This window comes from Orcinus orca, chromosome 2 (genome assembly GCF_937001465.1).
Source record: "Orcinus orca chromosome 2, mOrcOrc1.1, whole genome shotgun sequence".
Lineage (NCBI taxonomy): Eukaryota > Metazoa > Chordata > Mammalia > Artiodactyla > Delphinidae > Orcinus > Orcinus orca.
In genome coordinates, this window is record NC_064560.1 from 51,936,851 (window position 1) to 51,953,441 (window position 16,591).

The 16,591-nt window shown below is 50.4% G+C and overlaps 2 protein-coding genes across 7 annotated transcripts in view; one reads left to right on the forward strand and one right to left on the reverse strand.

The window, feature by feature from the left end:
• Positions 1-14,226, forward strand: part of PITRM1 (pitrilysin metallopeptidase 1) — a 31,838-nt gene extending 17,612 nt beyond the window's left edge. For 2 of the 4 annotated variants that reach the window (XM_033418032.2, XM_033418034.2), the window contains 13 exons: positions 5,537-5,653; positions 6,981-7,113; positions 7,834-7,954; positions 8,063-8,139; positions 8,378-8,543; positions 8,837-8,937; positions 10,240-10,360; positions 10,647-10,703; positions 11,178-11,290; positions 12,330-12,455; positions 13,265-13,410; positions 13,642-13,744; positions 13,827-14,226. In XM_033418032.2, coding sequence (XP_033273923.1) covers positions 5,537-5,653; positions 6,981-7,113; positions 7,834-7,954; positions 8,063-8,139; positions 8,378-8,543; positions 8,837-8,937; positions 10,240-10,360; positions 10,647-10,703; positions 11,178-11,290; positions 12,330-12,455; positions 13,265-13,410; positions 13,642-13,744; positions 13,827-13,920 — 1,475 coding nt within the window. In that variant the 3' untranslated portion in view covers positions 13,921-14,226. Of the gene's footprint in view, positions 1-5,536; positions 5,654-6,980; positions 7,114-7,833; positions 7,955-8,062; positions 8,140-8,377; positions 8,544-8,836; positions 8,938-10,239; positions 10,361-10,646; positions 10,704-11,177; positions 11,327-12,329; positions 12,456-13,264; positions 13,411-13,641; positions 13,745-13,826 lie in introns of those variants that run through there. The other 2 variants (XR_004480395.2, XM_033418033.2) reach the window with 2 other exon arrangements.
• Positions 14,227-14,835: 609 nt separating this feature from the next.
• PFKP (phosphofructokinase, platelet) overlaps positions 14,836-16,591 on the reverse strand; it is a 238,214-nt gene continuing 236,458 nt past the window's right edge. For all 3 annotated transcript variants that reach the window (XM_049705461.1, XM_049705462.1, XM_049705463.1), the window contains 2 exons: positions 15,266-15,368; positions 14,836-15,172 (listed from right to left, as the gene is read on the reverse strand). In XM_049705461.1, coding sequence (XP_049561418.1) covers positions 15,025-15,172; positions 15,266-15,368 — 251 coding nt within the window. In that variant the 3' untranslated portion in view covers positions 14,836-15,024. The remainder of the gene's footprint in view (positions 15,173-15,265; positions 15,369-16,591) is intronic.

Consider the following 16,591-nt stretch of genomic DNA (forward strand, 5'->3'; position numbering starts at 1 on the left):
ATTTGTGACCCAAGATGTGATCTATCCTGGAGAATGTTGGATGCGCACTTGAGAAGAAAGTGTAATCTGCTGTTGGATGGACTGTACTATAAATATCAATTAAATCTATCTGGTCTATTGTGTCATTTTAAGCTCATGTTCCTTATTAATTTTCTGTTTGGATGATCTGTCCGTTGGGGTAAGTGAGGTGTTAAAGTCCCCCACTATTATTGTGTTACTGTCGATTTCCTCTTTTAATTAGCAGTTGCCTTATGTGTTGAGGTCCTCCTATGTTGGGTGCGTATATATTTCTAATTATTATGTCTTCTTGGATTGATCCCTTGATCATTATGTAGAGTCCTTCTTTGTCTCTTGTAATATTCTTTATTTCAAAGTCTGTTTTATCTGATATGAGTATTGCTACTCCAGCTTTCTTTTGATTTCCATTTGCATGGAATATCTTTTTCCATCCCCTCACTTTCAGTCTTTATGTGTCCCTGGGTCTGAAGTGGGTCTCTTGTAGACAGCATATATATGTGTCTTGTTTTTGTATCCATTCAGCGAGCGTGTGTCTTTTGCTTGGAGCATTTAGTCCATTCACTTTTAAGGTAATTATCGATATGTATGTTCCTATGACCATTTTCTTAATTGTTTTGGGTTTGTTTTTGTAGATCCTTTTCTTCTCTTGTGTTTCCCACTTAGAGAAGTTCCTTTAGCATTTGTTGTAGAGCTGGTTTGGTGGTGCTGAATTCTCTTAGCTTTTGCTTGTCTGTAGCTTTTGATTTCTCCATTGAATCTGAATGAGTTCCTTGCTGGGTAGAGTAACCTCGGTTGTAGGTTCTTCCCTTTCATGACTTCAAATATATCATGCCACTCCCTTCTGGGTTGTAGAGTTTCTGCTGAGAAATCAGCTGTTAACCTTACGGGAGTTCCCTTGTATGTATGTTATTTGTCGGTTTTTCCCTGTTGGTTTCAATAATTTTTCTTTGTCTTTAATTTTTGTCAATTTCATTACTACGTGTCTCGGTGTGTTTCTCCTTGGGTTTATCCTGCCTGGGACTCTCCGCACTTCCTGGACTTGGGTGGCCGTTTCCTTTCCCATGTTAGGGAAGTTTCGACTATAATCTCTTCAGATATTTTCTCATGTCCTTTCTCTCTCTCCTCCTTCTGGGACCCCTATAATGCAAATGTTGTTGCATTTAATGTTGTCCCAGAGGCCTCTTAGGCTGTCTTTATTTCTTTTCATTCTTTTTTCTTTATTCTCTTCCTCGGCAGTGAATTCCACTATTCTGTCTTCCAGGTCACTTATCCGTTCTTCTGCCTCAGTTATTCTGCTATTGATTCCTTCTAGTGTAGTTTTCATTTCAGTTATTGTATTGTTCATCTGTTTGATCTTTAATTCTTCTAGGTGTTTTTTAAACATTTCTTGCATCTTCTCGATCTTTGTCTCCATTCTTTTTCCCAAGGTCCTGGATCGTCTTCACTATCATTATTCTGAATTATTTTTCTGGAAGGTTGCCTATCTCCACTTCATTTAGTTGTTTTTCTGTGGTTTTATCTTGTTCCTTCATCTGGTACAAAGTCCTCTACCTTTTCATCTTGTCTGTCTTTCTGTGGATGTGGTTTTTGTTCCACAGGCTGCAGGATTGTAGTTCTTCTTGCTTCTGCTTTCTGCCCTCTGGTGAATGAGGCTATCTAGAGGCTTGTGCAAGTTTCCTGATGGGAGGGACTGGTGGTGAGTACAGCTGGCTGTTGCTCTGGTGTGCATAGCTCTGTAAAACTTTAATCTGCTTGTCTGCTGATGGGTGGGACTGGGTTCCCTCCCTGTTGGTTGTTTGGCCTGAGGCGACCCAACACTGGAGCCTGACCCAACACTGGAGCCTACTGGCTCTTTGGTGGGGCTAATGGCAGACTCTGGGAGGGCTCACGCCAAGGAGTACTTCCCAGAAATTCTGCTGCCAGTGTCCTTGTCCCCATGGTGAGACACAGCCACCCCCCGCCTCTGCAGGAGACCCTCCAACACTAGCAGGTAGGTCTGGTTCAGTCTCCTGTAGGGTCACTGCTCCTTCCCCTGGGTCCTGATGCACACACTACTTTGTGTGTGCCCTCCAAGAGTGGAGTCTCGTTTCTCCCAGTCCTGTCGAAGTCCTGCAGTCAAATCCTGCTAGCTTTCAAAGTCTGATTGTCTAGGAATTCCTCCTCCCGTTGCCAGACCCCCAGGTTGGGAAGCCTGACGTGGGGCTCAGAACCTTCACTCCAGTGGGTGGACTTCTGTGGTATAAGTGTTCTCCAGTCTGTGAGTCACCCACTTAGCAGTTATGGGATTTGATTTTACTGTGATTGCACCCCTCCTACCATTTCATTGTGACTTCTCCTTTGTCTTTGGATGTGGGGTATCTTTTTTGTTGCGTTCCAGTGTCTCCCTGTCGATGATTGTTCAGCAGTTAGTTGTGATTCCCGTGCTCTCACAAGAGGGAGTAAGTGCATGTCCTTGTACTCTGCCATCTTGAACCAGTCTATTGTGAAATATTGAATATAGTTCCCTGTGCTATACAGTAGGACCTTGTTGTTCATCTATTTTATATATAGTAGTGTGTATGCTAATCACAAACTCCTAATTTATCCCTCTTCCCTTTCCCTTTGGTAACCAGACGTTTGTTTTCTATGTCTGTGTGTCTGTTTTGTAAATAAGTTCATTTGTATCATATTTTAGATTGCACATATAAGTAATATCATGATACTTGTCTTTCTTTGTCTGACTTCACTTAATATGATAATCTCGAAGTCCATCCATGTTGCTACAAATGTCTTCCATAAATTTAACATGCTAATTGTGATTAATATGATAAACTTCTGCCTTGTGAGTGCCAATTGACAAGTTCCATCTTCCTTTTTTTTTTAATTGAGGAATAACTGACATAATGTATTAGTTTCAGATGTACGACATACTGATATGATACATTTGTATATTGTGAGATGGTCATCACAATTAGTCTAGTTAACATTTGTCACCACATGTAGTTTTTTGTCTTGTGATGAGAACTTTTAAATTTTATCATCTTAGCAGTTTTCAAATCTCAATACAGTATTACTGACTTTAGTAACAGTGCTGTACATTACACCCTCAGGGCTTACTTAGAACTGCAAACTTGTAGCTTTGACCCCTTCATCCATTTCCCCCCGCCCCACAACCACCAGTCTGTTCTCTGTATATATGAGCTTGCTTTTTTGGGTTTTTATTTTGTAGATTGCACCTATAAGTGAGTTCATAGGTATTTATTTTTCTCTATCTGACTTATTTCACTAAGCATAATACTCTCAAGGTTCATCCACATTGTTGCAAATTGCAGCATTTCCTCCTTTGTGACTGAGTAGTGTTCCACTGTGTGTGTGTATCACATCTTTTTTTACCCATTCATCCGTCAATGGACATTTAGTTTGTTTCCATATCTTGGCTGTTGTAAATAGTACTGCTGTGAACATTGGTGTGCATATATCTTTTCAAATTAGTGTTTTTATTTTCTTCAGATAAATAACCAGGAGTAGGAGTGCTGGGTCATATGGTAGTTCTAGTTTTAATATTTTGAGGAACTGCCATACTGTTTTCCATAGTGGCTGTACCAATTTACATCCCCACGAGCAGTGCACAATGGTTCCCTTTTCTCCACATCCTCACCAACACTTGTTATCTCTTGTCTTTTTTATTATAGCTATTCTGACAGGTGTGAGGTGATGTCTCATGTGTTTTGATTTGCATTTCCCTGAAGAGTGATGTTGAGTACCTTTTCTTATAGCTGTTGGCCATCTGTGTGCTTCTTTGGAGAAATGCCTATTTAGGTCCTCAGCCCATTTTTTAATTGGATCATTTGTATTTTGCTATTGAGTTCATTAAATATTTTGGATATTAGCCCCTTACCAGATAATATTTGATTTGCAAGTTTTCCCTCCTGCTGTGTACATGCCTTTTCATGTTGACAGATTCCTTTGCTGTCAGAAGCTTTTTAGTTTGATGTGGTCCCACCCATCTTCTGTCTGTGCTTATAGCCATTTGTGGCACAGAAGGTAATTCCATGCCTCAGCACAGACCGTGCGTTCCCTGAGTTGTCAGGCGTCTGGCCTGGCCGTGGAGGTACGTGTGAAGGGATGCAGGGCCTGGTTAAAGAGCGTGTTTCTGTCTTCCAGATCACTGCACAGTCCCTTAGGGAGGACACAGTGCTAGAGCATTTACTGTTAGGTCAGTAAGTCTTGAGTGTGGACTTCAGTGCAAAGAATCAGTGAGTCAGGGTCCAATCTGGAGATGAACACCAATGAGAAGTGGGAACGGGAGATTAATTTATTGGAAACATCAAACAATCTTCCAGTTTGGGGGTCTGTGTGTATCGTGTGAAGGGCCGTGGCTGGACCGTTGGGAGCCTGTGTCTGGTGGAGGAGAGTGCTCGCGGCCTCTGCTGCCCTGATGCATTCCCCCCCACAGAGGAGCAGCATCCAGACGGGAGCAGCTGAGCTGGGGCCGGTAGGTGTGTTCTCCAGGACAAGGACAGGAGGCCAAACGCAGAGAATGAGGAAGCGTCTGAGGGGTGGCGTTGGGGTGCTCTGCTTGACTGTGGGGAGACGGCCAGGTCGGGGGGCCTTGAAAGTGCAGGGGGTTCCTCAGAGCATGGGGAGCCAGGTCCTCGGGCTTCCACGGGGCACAGGTGGGTGCCTGGGAGCAGCTGCGCCGAAACCCCTCCGCGGGCCCGGGGACCCAGTGCTGGGGACTCGGGGAGGTAAGCGTGGGGGGTGAGGTGACAGCGGGAGCACTGACTTTACCCCGTGACGTCCCCCAGCTACAGCCTGGGGCCCCTCCCCATGGGCTGCCCAGTCTGTACAAAAGGGGCATCTACCCTCTGATCAGGCCCAGAAAATGTATTTTACCCATTTTTGTAATTTGTGAACTTTATGTAATTACAGAAGCATATTGCTGAGGTTTGTGAAAATGACATAAGAATAAACAAGCACAAAAGTTAGTAAGTTTCAATCCACTAGTTCAGTCTCTAGTAGAAAATTTTGGTTGGGGGCAGAGGGGAAACTGCTTGAGCAAACTGCTCCCCCCTTCCCCCAGCAAAATCGTTCTCTTAAATTGCTGAGAATGAGAATTAGGAAGAGAGCTGCCTGCCGAGCTGGTTGTTATGCTTCTAAATCTGGTTTCCTGGGAAACCTGAACCCCAGTGCTGACAGGCTCCCCACACTTGGCATGGGAGAGGCTGAGTCTTTTTTTTTTTTTTTTTTTTTTTTTTGTGGTATGCGGGCCTCTCACTGCTGTGGCCTCTCCCGCCGCGGAGCACAGGCTCCGGACGCACAGGCTCGGCGGCCATGGCTCACGGGCCCAGCCGCTCCGCAGCATGTGGGATCCTCCCAGACCGGGGCACGAACCCGCGTCCCCTGCATCGGCAGGCGGACTCTCAACCACTGCGCCACCAGGGAAGCCCGAGGCTGAGTCTTAATGGAAGTTAATAAATAGGAGCTGAACTGAGTAAGAGCTTCTGAGTATCATCCTGGATGTTTATTCCCCTCTTAGGTTTGGAATTACAGGCGCAGCAAAGCCAACCTCAGGACGCGTCGTGTCTGCCCGCGTTGAAGGTGTCGGACATCGAGCCCCGCATCCCGTTCACTGAGGTGGAGGTGGCTCTGGCAGGTCAGTGGGGGGTCTTGGTGCCCCGGCTGGGGTTTAGGTTGCGTCTCAGCGTCCACAGGGGGAGAGTCACCAGTGGGTGTCTTCATAGGACGTTCAAGCCCCGTTCCTAGTCCAGCTCAGTGATGGCAGATGTGGACTCGAGGGCCTGCGTGTGTTTTTCCCCGGGTGGGTCCGACAGGGCCGAGCTGCCTCTGGGGGCGGGGAGGCCTCAGGTTCCGCTGTGTGTGTGTTCATGCAGTTCTCAAGGGCACAGGCATCCTCTGGGCCCCTTGCCCACGCCCACTCCTTAGCCCAGCCGGGGTCCAGGGGCCCACAGCACTAGGTGTCGCATTGTGGGGCACGGAGGGGGTGGCAGCCGCTCCTTCCTGGCATCCCCCCACGTCTGCGCGCATCACTCGCTTCTGCTGGACACAGACATGCCCTGTGGTGCTGACGCTTCTCCACATGGCTGTGATGTGACTTTGCTGCTCCTTCCCGAGCAGGTCTGACAACAGCCTTACACCTTCTCTGGTTCCCGCGTCTAGTTTAGGATTCAGGCTGTGCGCGAGCATCCCTTTGACTTGTGTGACATGCCTGTTGTCGTCGTCCCGGGGCCCGTCCCGTTTACCACACCTGATGCATTCATTTGCGCATGTACATGAGGCCTCCTCTCCGGCCCAGGCTTCTGGGAAGTGGGGTTCATGTGCCACTGATCGTTTAACCCCCTCAGGTTTGGTTTATCAGTGAAGTTCATTGTGTTCAAGGAAGGAATCAGTGAAGTAATTTGTCATCAGTAGATGCCTTAGCTCCTCCGCTGGTTCAGGGCACTGCGCTCGGGATGTAAAAAGTAGAACACACAGTTGTGAGGGACCTGGGGCCACAGAGGCCTGGGGTGTTGAGCGTGGTGGGTTCCAGTGTGCTGTGGGTCATGAGGGTCCTCGGGTTTGGGGACAGGACTTGTTAGGGGGTGAGTTGCGTTTGGGGTGGGTGAAAGTGAGGTCACCTGTTGTGGGAGTGGCCTGCCAGAGTCCCTGCCGATACCCAGGAGGGTCTGGGTGCAGGCGGGGAGGGCGGCTGGACTGCAGCTGGACTGTGGGGTGTTTAGAAAACCCCAAGAACGTTCAAAGCGCAAGGATTACTTAGCGTTGAAGACTTTCAGCTTTTGTTGTAATGAAAGTCCAAGAGGGAAATTTGTCTCAATTATGGCAAATGAATAGTGTTTTTTTGCTAATATAAAATGTAAACCATCATCCTTGAAAAGCTTTAGCATTTAAAAAATATTAAATGATGGTTACATGGTTAAAACTTTACTGGTAAAAATTATAAAGAAGTGCCTTTGCTCCTGCAGCTGGGGACATACCCGTCCAGTACTGCACGCAGCCCACCAATGGCGTGATCTACTTCAGAGCCTTCTCGAGTCTGAACACCCTGCCCGAGGAGCTCCGGCCCTATGTGCCCCTCTTCTGCAACGTCCTCACCAAGTAAGGGGCTCCTTCTGGGGCGAAGACACGCATTTATAGAACTCTGCACGTCATCTCATATTTATTAGTGGATGTTTTCTGTGTGTCTTGTTTCAGTGTATCAGTAATCAATTTTCAGTGAGTCATTTTAATTTTCAAATCCCGTAGTGTTACAGAAAGATGGATGGTGTATTTGTTGAGAATTTTCCTTATGGTAATCATACTTTCTTACTAAAATACAGTACATTAAAATATTTATAAATGTAGAGCACAAGGTATTACAGATATAGCTATATCTCAACAACTGAGTTCTTTTTAAGATTATGAAGAGATGATTATTTTCATCAGAAAATGTAAGCCTTTAACTATGACGTGTAGGCCTGGGGTCACCCCCGGAGGAGGTGAACCTTTCCCGAGTTCTCTGCCCTTTTATCAGTATGGCTCCCACCGCCTGCCCTTCCACGGCGGCGTGGATTCAGGAAAACTCAGTCATCGCCTCGGCTTGAATTAGTTCTTACATTAGGAACAGCGATTAGAAAGTTTCTTACAAAAGAAGTCGAAGTGACTTTCTTTTCTTAAGGCTCGTTCTTCACATTTCACCCCCAAGACTACCTGACCAGAGCGGCTGCAGAGTTTGGGGGTGGGGGCGGGAGCAGCTGCTGGGCTGGCAGGCGGTGGTTGGGGGGACATGCTGCATGGGAACCCGGCCCTCCCCGGTGACTCCATGCTCTCCCTGCACAGGCTGGGCTGCGGTGCCCTCGACTACAGGGAGCTGGCCCAGCAGGTGGACCTGAAGACGGGGGGCCTGGCTGCCACCCCCCACGTGCTCCCCGACGACTCACACCTCGATACTTACGAGCAGGTAGCCGTTTCCTCAGCACAGGGTGGTGAGGGTTGGCTTCTCCTGCGTCTTTTTTTCTTTTAAATTACATCATAATTAATTTATTCTTTTTCTTCTGTCATGATTTAGGGTGTGCTCTTTTCATCTTTCTGCCTTGATAGAAACCTACCAGACATGATGCATCTGTGGAGTGAAATCTTTAACAAGTAAGTATTTGCAAAGACGTAAATCCCCAGACATGCCAGAGACCCGAGTCTGCCGGGTCCTGAGAGCGGAAGCTGCATGCCTTTGTTGGTTGTTGGTTTCTTTCCCCCTGTGACTCCTATGGACTCGTGACATCTCCAGGGGCGGTTTACATCATCTAAGAGCCTACACTTAGCAAATTTCCCTGCTGTTGAAGGGGGCGTGGCTGGGTCTCATTTACTACCTTTTCTTTCTCTGCAGCCCCTGCTTTGAGGCCGAGGAGCACTTCCGAGTGCTGGTGAAGATGACAGCTCAGGAGCTGTCCAACGGGGTCCCCGACGCAGGCCACCTCTACGCGTCCATCAGGGCAGGCAGGATGCTGGCACCCGCGGGGGACCTGCAGGAGACCTTCGGGGGGATGGACCAGGTGACGCGCTCAGGGGCGGCTGGGTCTCCGGGGCTCGTAATAGATTGTTCGTGTCTCAGGAAGGCTCACTCAAACTGGCCAAGTTTCATGGGGAAAAAGTTTTTTCGCTCACCCTCCTCCTTCCAGCCTGCAGCCCCTCCCGCACCCCCTAGCCGAGCAAGTACGCGTCCCCCACAAGCACAGAACCTGGCCCTGCCGCTGCCCCACCCCGTATCCCCGCGGGACCCCGTATCAGGGAAGTCTGGTCCAGGCCAAGGGCGCGTCTATCTCTACCTGTCAGTTCTCTGGCTTAGGTGAGGCTCATGAAGAGAATCGCAGAGATGACGGACATCAAGCCCATCCTGAGGAAGCTCCCGCGCATCAGGAAGCATCTTTTGAACTGTGATAACTTCAGGTGGGGTTGCAGTTTGTTTCTAAGCAGAGACTCCATCCTCATCCTGTGTCACCACGTGTAGTTTTAGATGCTTTTTAGAAAACGCTTGGGAGACTACAGAACCGTTCCAGACTCCAGATGTTCTAACCATGAAAGAGCTGTTTTATACAGAATTTGAACAAGTGTCTTGGGAGGTGGGGAGGAGGGCAGGCTGCTTTAACCTGGAGCCACAGGTGGACTCCCTGCTGCACGAGTCAACAGCCGATGTTCCGTAAATGAGCCTCAGCGAGACCCCACCGAGGTCCTCTTGCCTGAGGCCACGGTGAAAGTGCAGAGGTTCTTGTGAGAGTAATTGTGCACCAATTTGGGGTGAACACCAGCCTCTGCACGTGGTCGGCCTTCAGCTCAGGTTGTGACACGAATGAGACTTAAAGGGGACGACAGCTGTTGAGGTGGCAGCACCCGCCTCACCACCAGCGCCGCTGCCTTAGATGAGCTTGCAGCTCCCTCCCTGGAACACGCCCCAGGACGTTGGCCCGGCAGTTCTTGGGAGTCACTAGCAGGCTCTCCTGGACCATCTGGGCAGCAGGAGGTTGGGGCCTCTGGCCAGCAGAGCTGGTGCCCAGTTAGTTCCTGGGCCGCCCGTGCACTCACGGCTGGAGTCTCAGGGAACTTAACCACGGGGACCTTCTCTGTTTCCTCCATGAAATAGTCCTTTGCAGGTTTAGGGCAAGGAAAGAGAGCATGTTTGCAAAGCAGTTGGTCTAGAGCCTAGAACACGTTGTCATAGTACCTGTTATTTCAACGAAAATAGACTTAGTATTTATGGCCAAAACCAGAAAGGATACAATTTGTCAGTATGTATGATGGTGTCTGTGATTCTGTAGAGTTCAGAAGAGCCACAGAGAAATGTTTTTGGGGAGCGTGGCAGTTCTTTGCCTACTCACACTTCTCTACTTTAATGACCGGTTCATTCTGTTCCAGACAGTAATTACGTTTTCAGTCCTCTGATACTGCAGCCCTGAAGGCACTGTTGGAGATCTAGTCTCTGCGTCCTCCTTGTTCTCAGGAGAGCACAGAGTTTAGCGGAGCTGGCTGCTTATTGTCTGTAACACACTGAGATAAGGGACAGGCTTTTTTGTACCTGGAAAACATGTGGTGAAGGAAGACGGCTGTAGTGTTGCCTTGTTTGGCTGCTCTTTTATTCGGTTTTTGTTTTTGAGCATTATTTTGTATGTGATTCATTTTTGTTTTAATTATGCAAAATGTAACATTTTTATTTTTCATAGTAATGGTTTTCTGCACATAGACTTTTTTAAACAGATGTTCCGTGAATGCTACTCCCCAGCAAATGTCTCAGGTGGAGAATTCGGTGGACAACTTCCTCAGGACCCTCAGCCGGAGTAAGAAGGAGCGGAAGCCTGCGCACCCACACGTGGTGGAGGTGAGGTTGTGCCCCCTGCCTGCCCGTGGGGCCAGGAACCCCAGTGAATCCAAACCCTGTAGTTTGGCCTTCGATCCTGTGCTCCCCTGTAGCCACTTGAGCCTTGCAGTGAAGTCTCCGGATTGGAGGACCACTTGGGCTGGGGATGCAGCAGCCTCAGAGCTTGAAGCCTTGAGCAGATGTGCCCTGACGCTTGTTGTGAGCTCTGTGCACTTCCTGGAACGTACCTTACCTGTCCACGTGAGCTTAGGTAATTACTCATTTCTCTGGGAAACTTTACTTTCAGAAACCTGCACCTAAGGGACCTGGCAGGCACTCCCCATTCACGAGGAAGCTGGTGACGGTGAGTCCCTTCTGCTTAATGCCCTGCCTGCTGCGCATCCGTGGGCCCTTCCGTCACCAGCTGGGCGGTGTCGGGTAGGACCGCTAGGTGCTGTCTGTGGACGCCTTGTGTTCAGTCCACCTGTGTTTAAACGTCACTGCCACATAGGGGTCACCTCCCCTCCTGTGCGCCCTGCTGCCCCTGAGCTCTGGTGGCTGGCCTGGCTTGTCCTTGGGGAGTGACCGAGCAAGATCACACACACTGCCCTGGGAATGGCGTGGCATGAGATGGTCCCAGGGGAGTCTGGGTTGGGGGTAGGATACCTCATTCAGCTGTGAGGTGAGGTGGTGCAGGACGAGGTCATCAGTGCCTGGCTGTTACATGTGGGGACGTGGCTGGTGCCTCCCAGGGCGTCGCAGTGCGGGGGGGCTGGGTACTCGGGGAACCTGCCCAGCTGGCCCCTGGGCCACACGTGGTGACGGCCTCTGCCCCTAGGACCCCACCTTCAAGCCCTGCCCGCTGAAGACGCACTTCCAGCTCCCGTTCCCAGTCAACTACGTAGCCGAGTGTATCCGGACTGCCCCGTACGCGGCCCCGGCCCACGCCAGGTGCGAGGGTGTGGGGCGCCGCCGGGACGCTTAATGGTGGTTGCAGAGCAGGTGTGGAGCGCGGCGCTGCCGCCGGGCTCACGGGAAAGTGTGTCTGTGGGAAGTGTCATCACAGCTCCGCTTTTCCATCAGCTTGTTTCCGTGTTTACAGGAATCAGACACTCTGCCACGCCATCAGGAGTAGGAACGTGTGTTTCAATGTTGAATAGAAAGATGTAGTTGAATAGAAAGATGTAGGTTCAGAAACAAAAACAAGAGGTACCTACTCCTGGGTGCTGGGATTATAGGTGTTTTTTCCATTCTTCTGTATTTTATAATTTCCCTTACGTAACAGAAATAAGTTTCTGAAAAAATGCGTGGAGGGTGGACCCCCCCCCCGTCCCTGTTGGGGATCAGGGCCTATCTGCATGGGGTCTCCACCCTCTCCTGGAGCCTCGGGTTCACTCCTCCACCCGCGTCCCCTCTGCCTGCGTCGCCTGCTCTGTTGTAGAAAAGACCAGTCGGGGGGCTGGGGGGCATGAGTGGGCAAGGCCCCCGTCGGGTCGGCCTGGCTGCTGTCCTTCCGGAACCACCTCGGCTGTGCTGGGGCAGCAGCTGTCACTGCTCACGATGGAAGTCATGGGGACGTGGGACCCCTGATAGAAGCTCACGCTGTTGGAGTGTTTTCTGAGGGAGGGACGCCTCGTGTGTACACGCGTGAGTGCACAGCTGACGCAGGGGTTTAAGTAAGTGATGGGCCACACGTTCGCCTGCATCATGGAAACCACTCACTGCTAAACGTTCCGTGTGCCGTGGCAGGTCGAGCAGGAGGGACGTTCCTGTCCCACCCCTGTCACCCAAGCCTCTGAAAGTTCATCTTTCTCACGTTTTTCTCCTATTTTAAAATTTAAAAAGGGTCATGATGTATGTATCACTTTACTTGGTTCTAATTTTGTTCTCAGACGCACTTGCCATTTGTCTTGGGTTACTGTGTGTTATATATTCAGTACTGCCCTGCCAGCTGCGTTGTTTTTAACTCACGTTTTTTTCATCTTTTCAGTCTCAAGATCCTGGCACGCTTGATGACAGCTAAATTCTTGCACACGGAAATTCGAGAAAAAGGCGGTGCTTATGGTGGAGGCGCCAGACTCAGCTACGGCGGGATCTTCACGCTCTACTCGTACAGGTGAGTCGGGCCATCTGGCCCCAGTGTTCTCACACGCGGAGTGAACTTCAGAAAAACGCTTCGCCTGTCGTCGCTGGGCCGGCGTGTAACCCCACCCAGCAAGGTCGTTTAGGCTGCAGGCCTTAGGGACAGCGGGAGGGGACAACAAATAGCTCTGGGGTTTGGTAACCAGAGTGTGTAAGGAGATGACCTGGAAGCTCTCCGGGGCTGGGCTAGGTCTTCAGGCCCAGACTGTTCCGCCGATTTACGTGTCTGTTCTGTGGCCCTGCTGCCTCTCTGGCACGTCCGAGATGGAGGGTTTCTCTCTGGCCCCGACTGCTTCATGTCCCGTGACATGGACTGATGTGGTCATGTGGGGGCTGCGGGTCTTGAGGGACATGAAAAATGAGGCGTTTCCCACAAGATGCCCTCAGGACATGCACGTGAGAATGAGGGGCCTTGGAGCTCTTTCTGTTCAGGGGAGGACCCCGGAAACTGGCCTCTGAGGTGATCATTGTGCCGTCTGGGTGCATGTTATGAGCGTCTTCTGTTCCTTCCGGCCGGTCCCCCGGCTCTCCTGTCCTGGGTCACAGTGGTGTAGTCAGTGATCAGGTGGCGAAGTGCGGGTGACAGGTGAGGTCTGCACGGAGAGTGTCGGTGGCTTGTGTGGCCACATGTTAATTTCCAGAGTGCTGGGTTGTCTGGACTGTTAAAACAGCATTAACAAAACAGCATTAACAACCCCGAAGCATAGAAGAACTGAAGTCATGCCTGGGTGTCCCCTATACTTTTTCTGCCAAACATGTGAGTCTGACTCCTCGGGTCTCCAGGGACCCGCATTCCACAGAGACGCTGCAGTCCTTCCTGAAGGCCATCGACTGGGCCAAGTCTGGGAGGTTCACGCAGCAGGACATCAATGAGGCAAAGCTCTCTGTCTTCGCCGCCGTGGACGCTCCGGTGGCTCCTTCAGACAAAGGTATCTGGCGTAGGTAACGTGCCTCGAGCCGTGGTGTCAACAGCCGGGACCCCACGCGGCTCCCCGGGCTCGCGCCCTCCCAGCCTCCACGAGACCGTGCGTCTCAGCCGAGTCGGGAGGAGAGCGTGTTGCGGGCGCGTGACGGGCAGCGGTGTGACCTTTGGTGGAAACAGGCTATAAAGGGCCAAGGTGGCCACATGCCCCTCCATCATATCGCTTGTGCTCACTCAGGCCTGGACTGCTTCCTGTATGGCCTCTCAGATGAGGCGAAGCAGGCGCACCGCGAGCAGCTCTTCGCTGTCAGCCACGAAGATCTGGTTGACGTGAGCAACAGGTGAGTAGGGGCCAGGTGGTTTAGTGCCCAGACCCTGCGCCCCCTGCTGCTGCCTGGGTGACCCCCACCCATCCACCTGCAGGTACCTGGGCGCCGGGAGGAGCACACATGGCATGGCTCTGCTCGGACCAGACAATGAGAGCATCGCCAAGGACCCGTCGTGGATAGTTAGATAGCAGATGACCCTGACTCCATGGGACTTGGCCCAGCCTTAGGCCTCCTGACACTGAGCTCTGTGCTTTTCTGACCTTTATTATTTTTTTGCAAAACTCTTGATCATATGTATATGTGATCATATATATGTATATATCATTCTTATGATTTTGCCTGGCAAGTCAGACGAAAACTCTTGTCTTGAAGAAGGAAATAAGTGCCAGAGATGCACAGATTATAGTTTTTAAGACTTTCTAATGCTATGAATGCTTATTTTACCTGTTAATCCTAGAACATGTATTTTAAAAATAAAAGGTGACTCTGACCTACCTATGCTTTATAGTCATTATTATTTTAAATCAATTTTTGTTAAAGCAGTTTTTAGGGCCTTTATGGAAATGCACGAGCAAAGGGACAGAGGTGTCCCGACGTCTGCTTTCCACTCACCCTGGCGGCGGGGCTGCACCAAGGCCGCGGCTGCGGTGGACAGGCCTGGAGGACGTGGGGCTGGGGAACAGCATCAACTCTGACTCCGGGATCTGACTCCTCCACCCCGTCAGGCTGTCGGACAGAAAGGAAACTGCCGGCCCTGCCTTGAAAGGAACTGAATCCCCTCCTCCGCCTCCTGCAGGTGCACAGCAGGGGCAGACTCAGCTCATGTCTAAAGACTCAGGTGCGCATCCACCCCTGCCCCTCACCCCCGGGGGGTATCACCTTACCTGGCGCCCTGGTCCAGGGCCCTCCCGGTGCACTTGGTGAGTCACCCACGCGCCTGCCAGTCGGAGTGCCACCTCTTTCCTCCGGGTGCCTCTGTCCTTGCCTGTCTCCCCAGTTCTCTAGAAAACATGTGCCTGTATCTGCCGACAAAACCCTGAGAGCCACTCACACCCTGAGGTTTTCAACTCCCACTTAGAAAACAAAGAAACCGGGCACTGTGGTTGGCTTTTAGCAAACATTTAATTCTGCGGGAGCCACAGTTTGTGAAGCAGGACACACAAGACAGCACAGCTGACACCCCGTGCGGGGGGCCAGGGGACGGGGAAGGTGGGCCGCGCTCAGGGTTCACTTGGACGATGCTCACGTAAAGTGCTCATAAATAAACGTTACAAAATGGGCAGGTGGGGCGTCTAGATGGTGGCAGGCTCCTCGGGCCCACGAGGCTGCATGGGCTCCAGCTGGCCCGCGTCCGACACCTCGAAGCTGGCCTTGTACTTGGCCAGGATCTTCATGAGGGGCCGCAGCTTCAGCCACCACTGCTCCTTGGGGATCCTGTGCCTGTGGGAGGGGGAGGGGCAGCTGAGCAGGGCCTGGGCCCCCCACCCAGCAGGCCTCCCTCCCGCTCCCTCCCACAGGGCCCCGTGCACTTACACGAAGTCCGTCTCCTCCTTCAGCTCGGCCACGGGCTGGAAGAGCAGGTTTCTTTTGCTTATTCCCAGCACACAGACGGAATCGTCACTTACAAATCTTTTTCCTATAAGACAGAAAAATGATGTAAGAAAATGAGGGGGTGAAGTCAAGGTATCGGCACAAATAACCAATGTCTGGAGTGAAGGGAGGACGAAGTGCTGCGGGCACTGAAAAGAAGAGGGTATTACGAAGATTTTCATGCTAAATTTTCTGAAAATTTAGATAAATTTAGAACTTCGTGGAAGATAAAAGACAGATTCAAGGAACAAACACCAGCAGGTCTATAAACACTGAAGAAATTCAGCTGTCAGCTTTCCCTGCACAGAAAGCAGAGCTGGGATGCAGGTAGAGGTTTAGCAAACATCCAAAAATCAAAACAAAACTTGCCTTAGAAATGCTCTGCCCGGGGAATCCCCCCACCCCAGCCTCTTAGACGCTAGAACAAGGCTGCCCACCCCCACCACAATGGACAGGGACAGAGCGGATGGGGCCAGCCTGCAATGAGAAGAGCATGCACAGCCGGGGGTGTCAGGGGCGCACCCCAGGAAGGCGAGGTGGCCTTAGCACTAGCAAGTCGGCTGAAGGAAGTTCAAGTGACCGTCTCATTCGACGCAAGTGTTATTACCATAGCCTTCACAACTGAAAAGCTACTTAATGAACATCAGAAGTATCCAGTAACTATCAAAGACCATCAGCAAATAGTAAGTTGCAGAAAGAAAGACTTCAGTTAAATATTAGTAAGAATTCTCAGTCATGAAACATTGAAGGCGTTCCTTGTGCCATTAGGGTCGAGAACAAGACAGGAGTTCTGCTGTCACTATGTCAGGATTTCTCTGGAGGGAACACAAACACCCACAAAAAGTATCAAGGAAAAAACCAAAAGGTATACAGATGCCATATGTGTGGATAATAAGAACCAAAAAACTATCTACAAATTACTAGAATTGAGTGTGTAGAAAGTTACAGATTGCAAAAATCAGTGTAGAAAAATGAGTTGTTCCTGTACACCAGCTATAAGAAACTAATACCATTTGCAATAATATATATTTTTAATAAATTTATTTATTTTTGGCTGCATTGGGTCTTCATTGCTGCTCGCAGGCTTTCCCTAGTTGTGGTGAGCGGGGGCTACTCTTTGTTGTGGCACGTGGGCTTCTCATTGCGGTGGCTTCTGTTGTTGCAAAGCACAAGGCTGTAGGCGCACGGGCTCAGTAGTCGTGGTGCACAGGCTTAGTTGCTCCGCAGCATGTGGGAACTTCCCAGACCAGGGATTGAACCCGTGTCCCC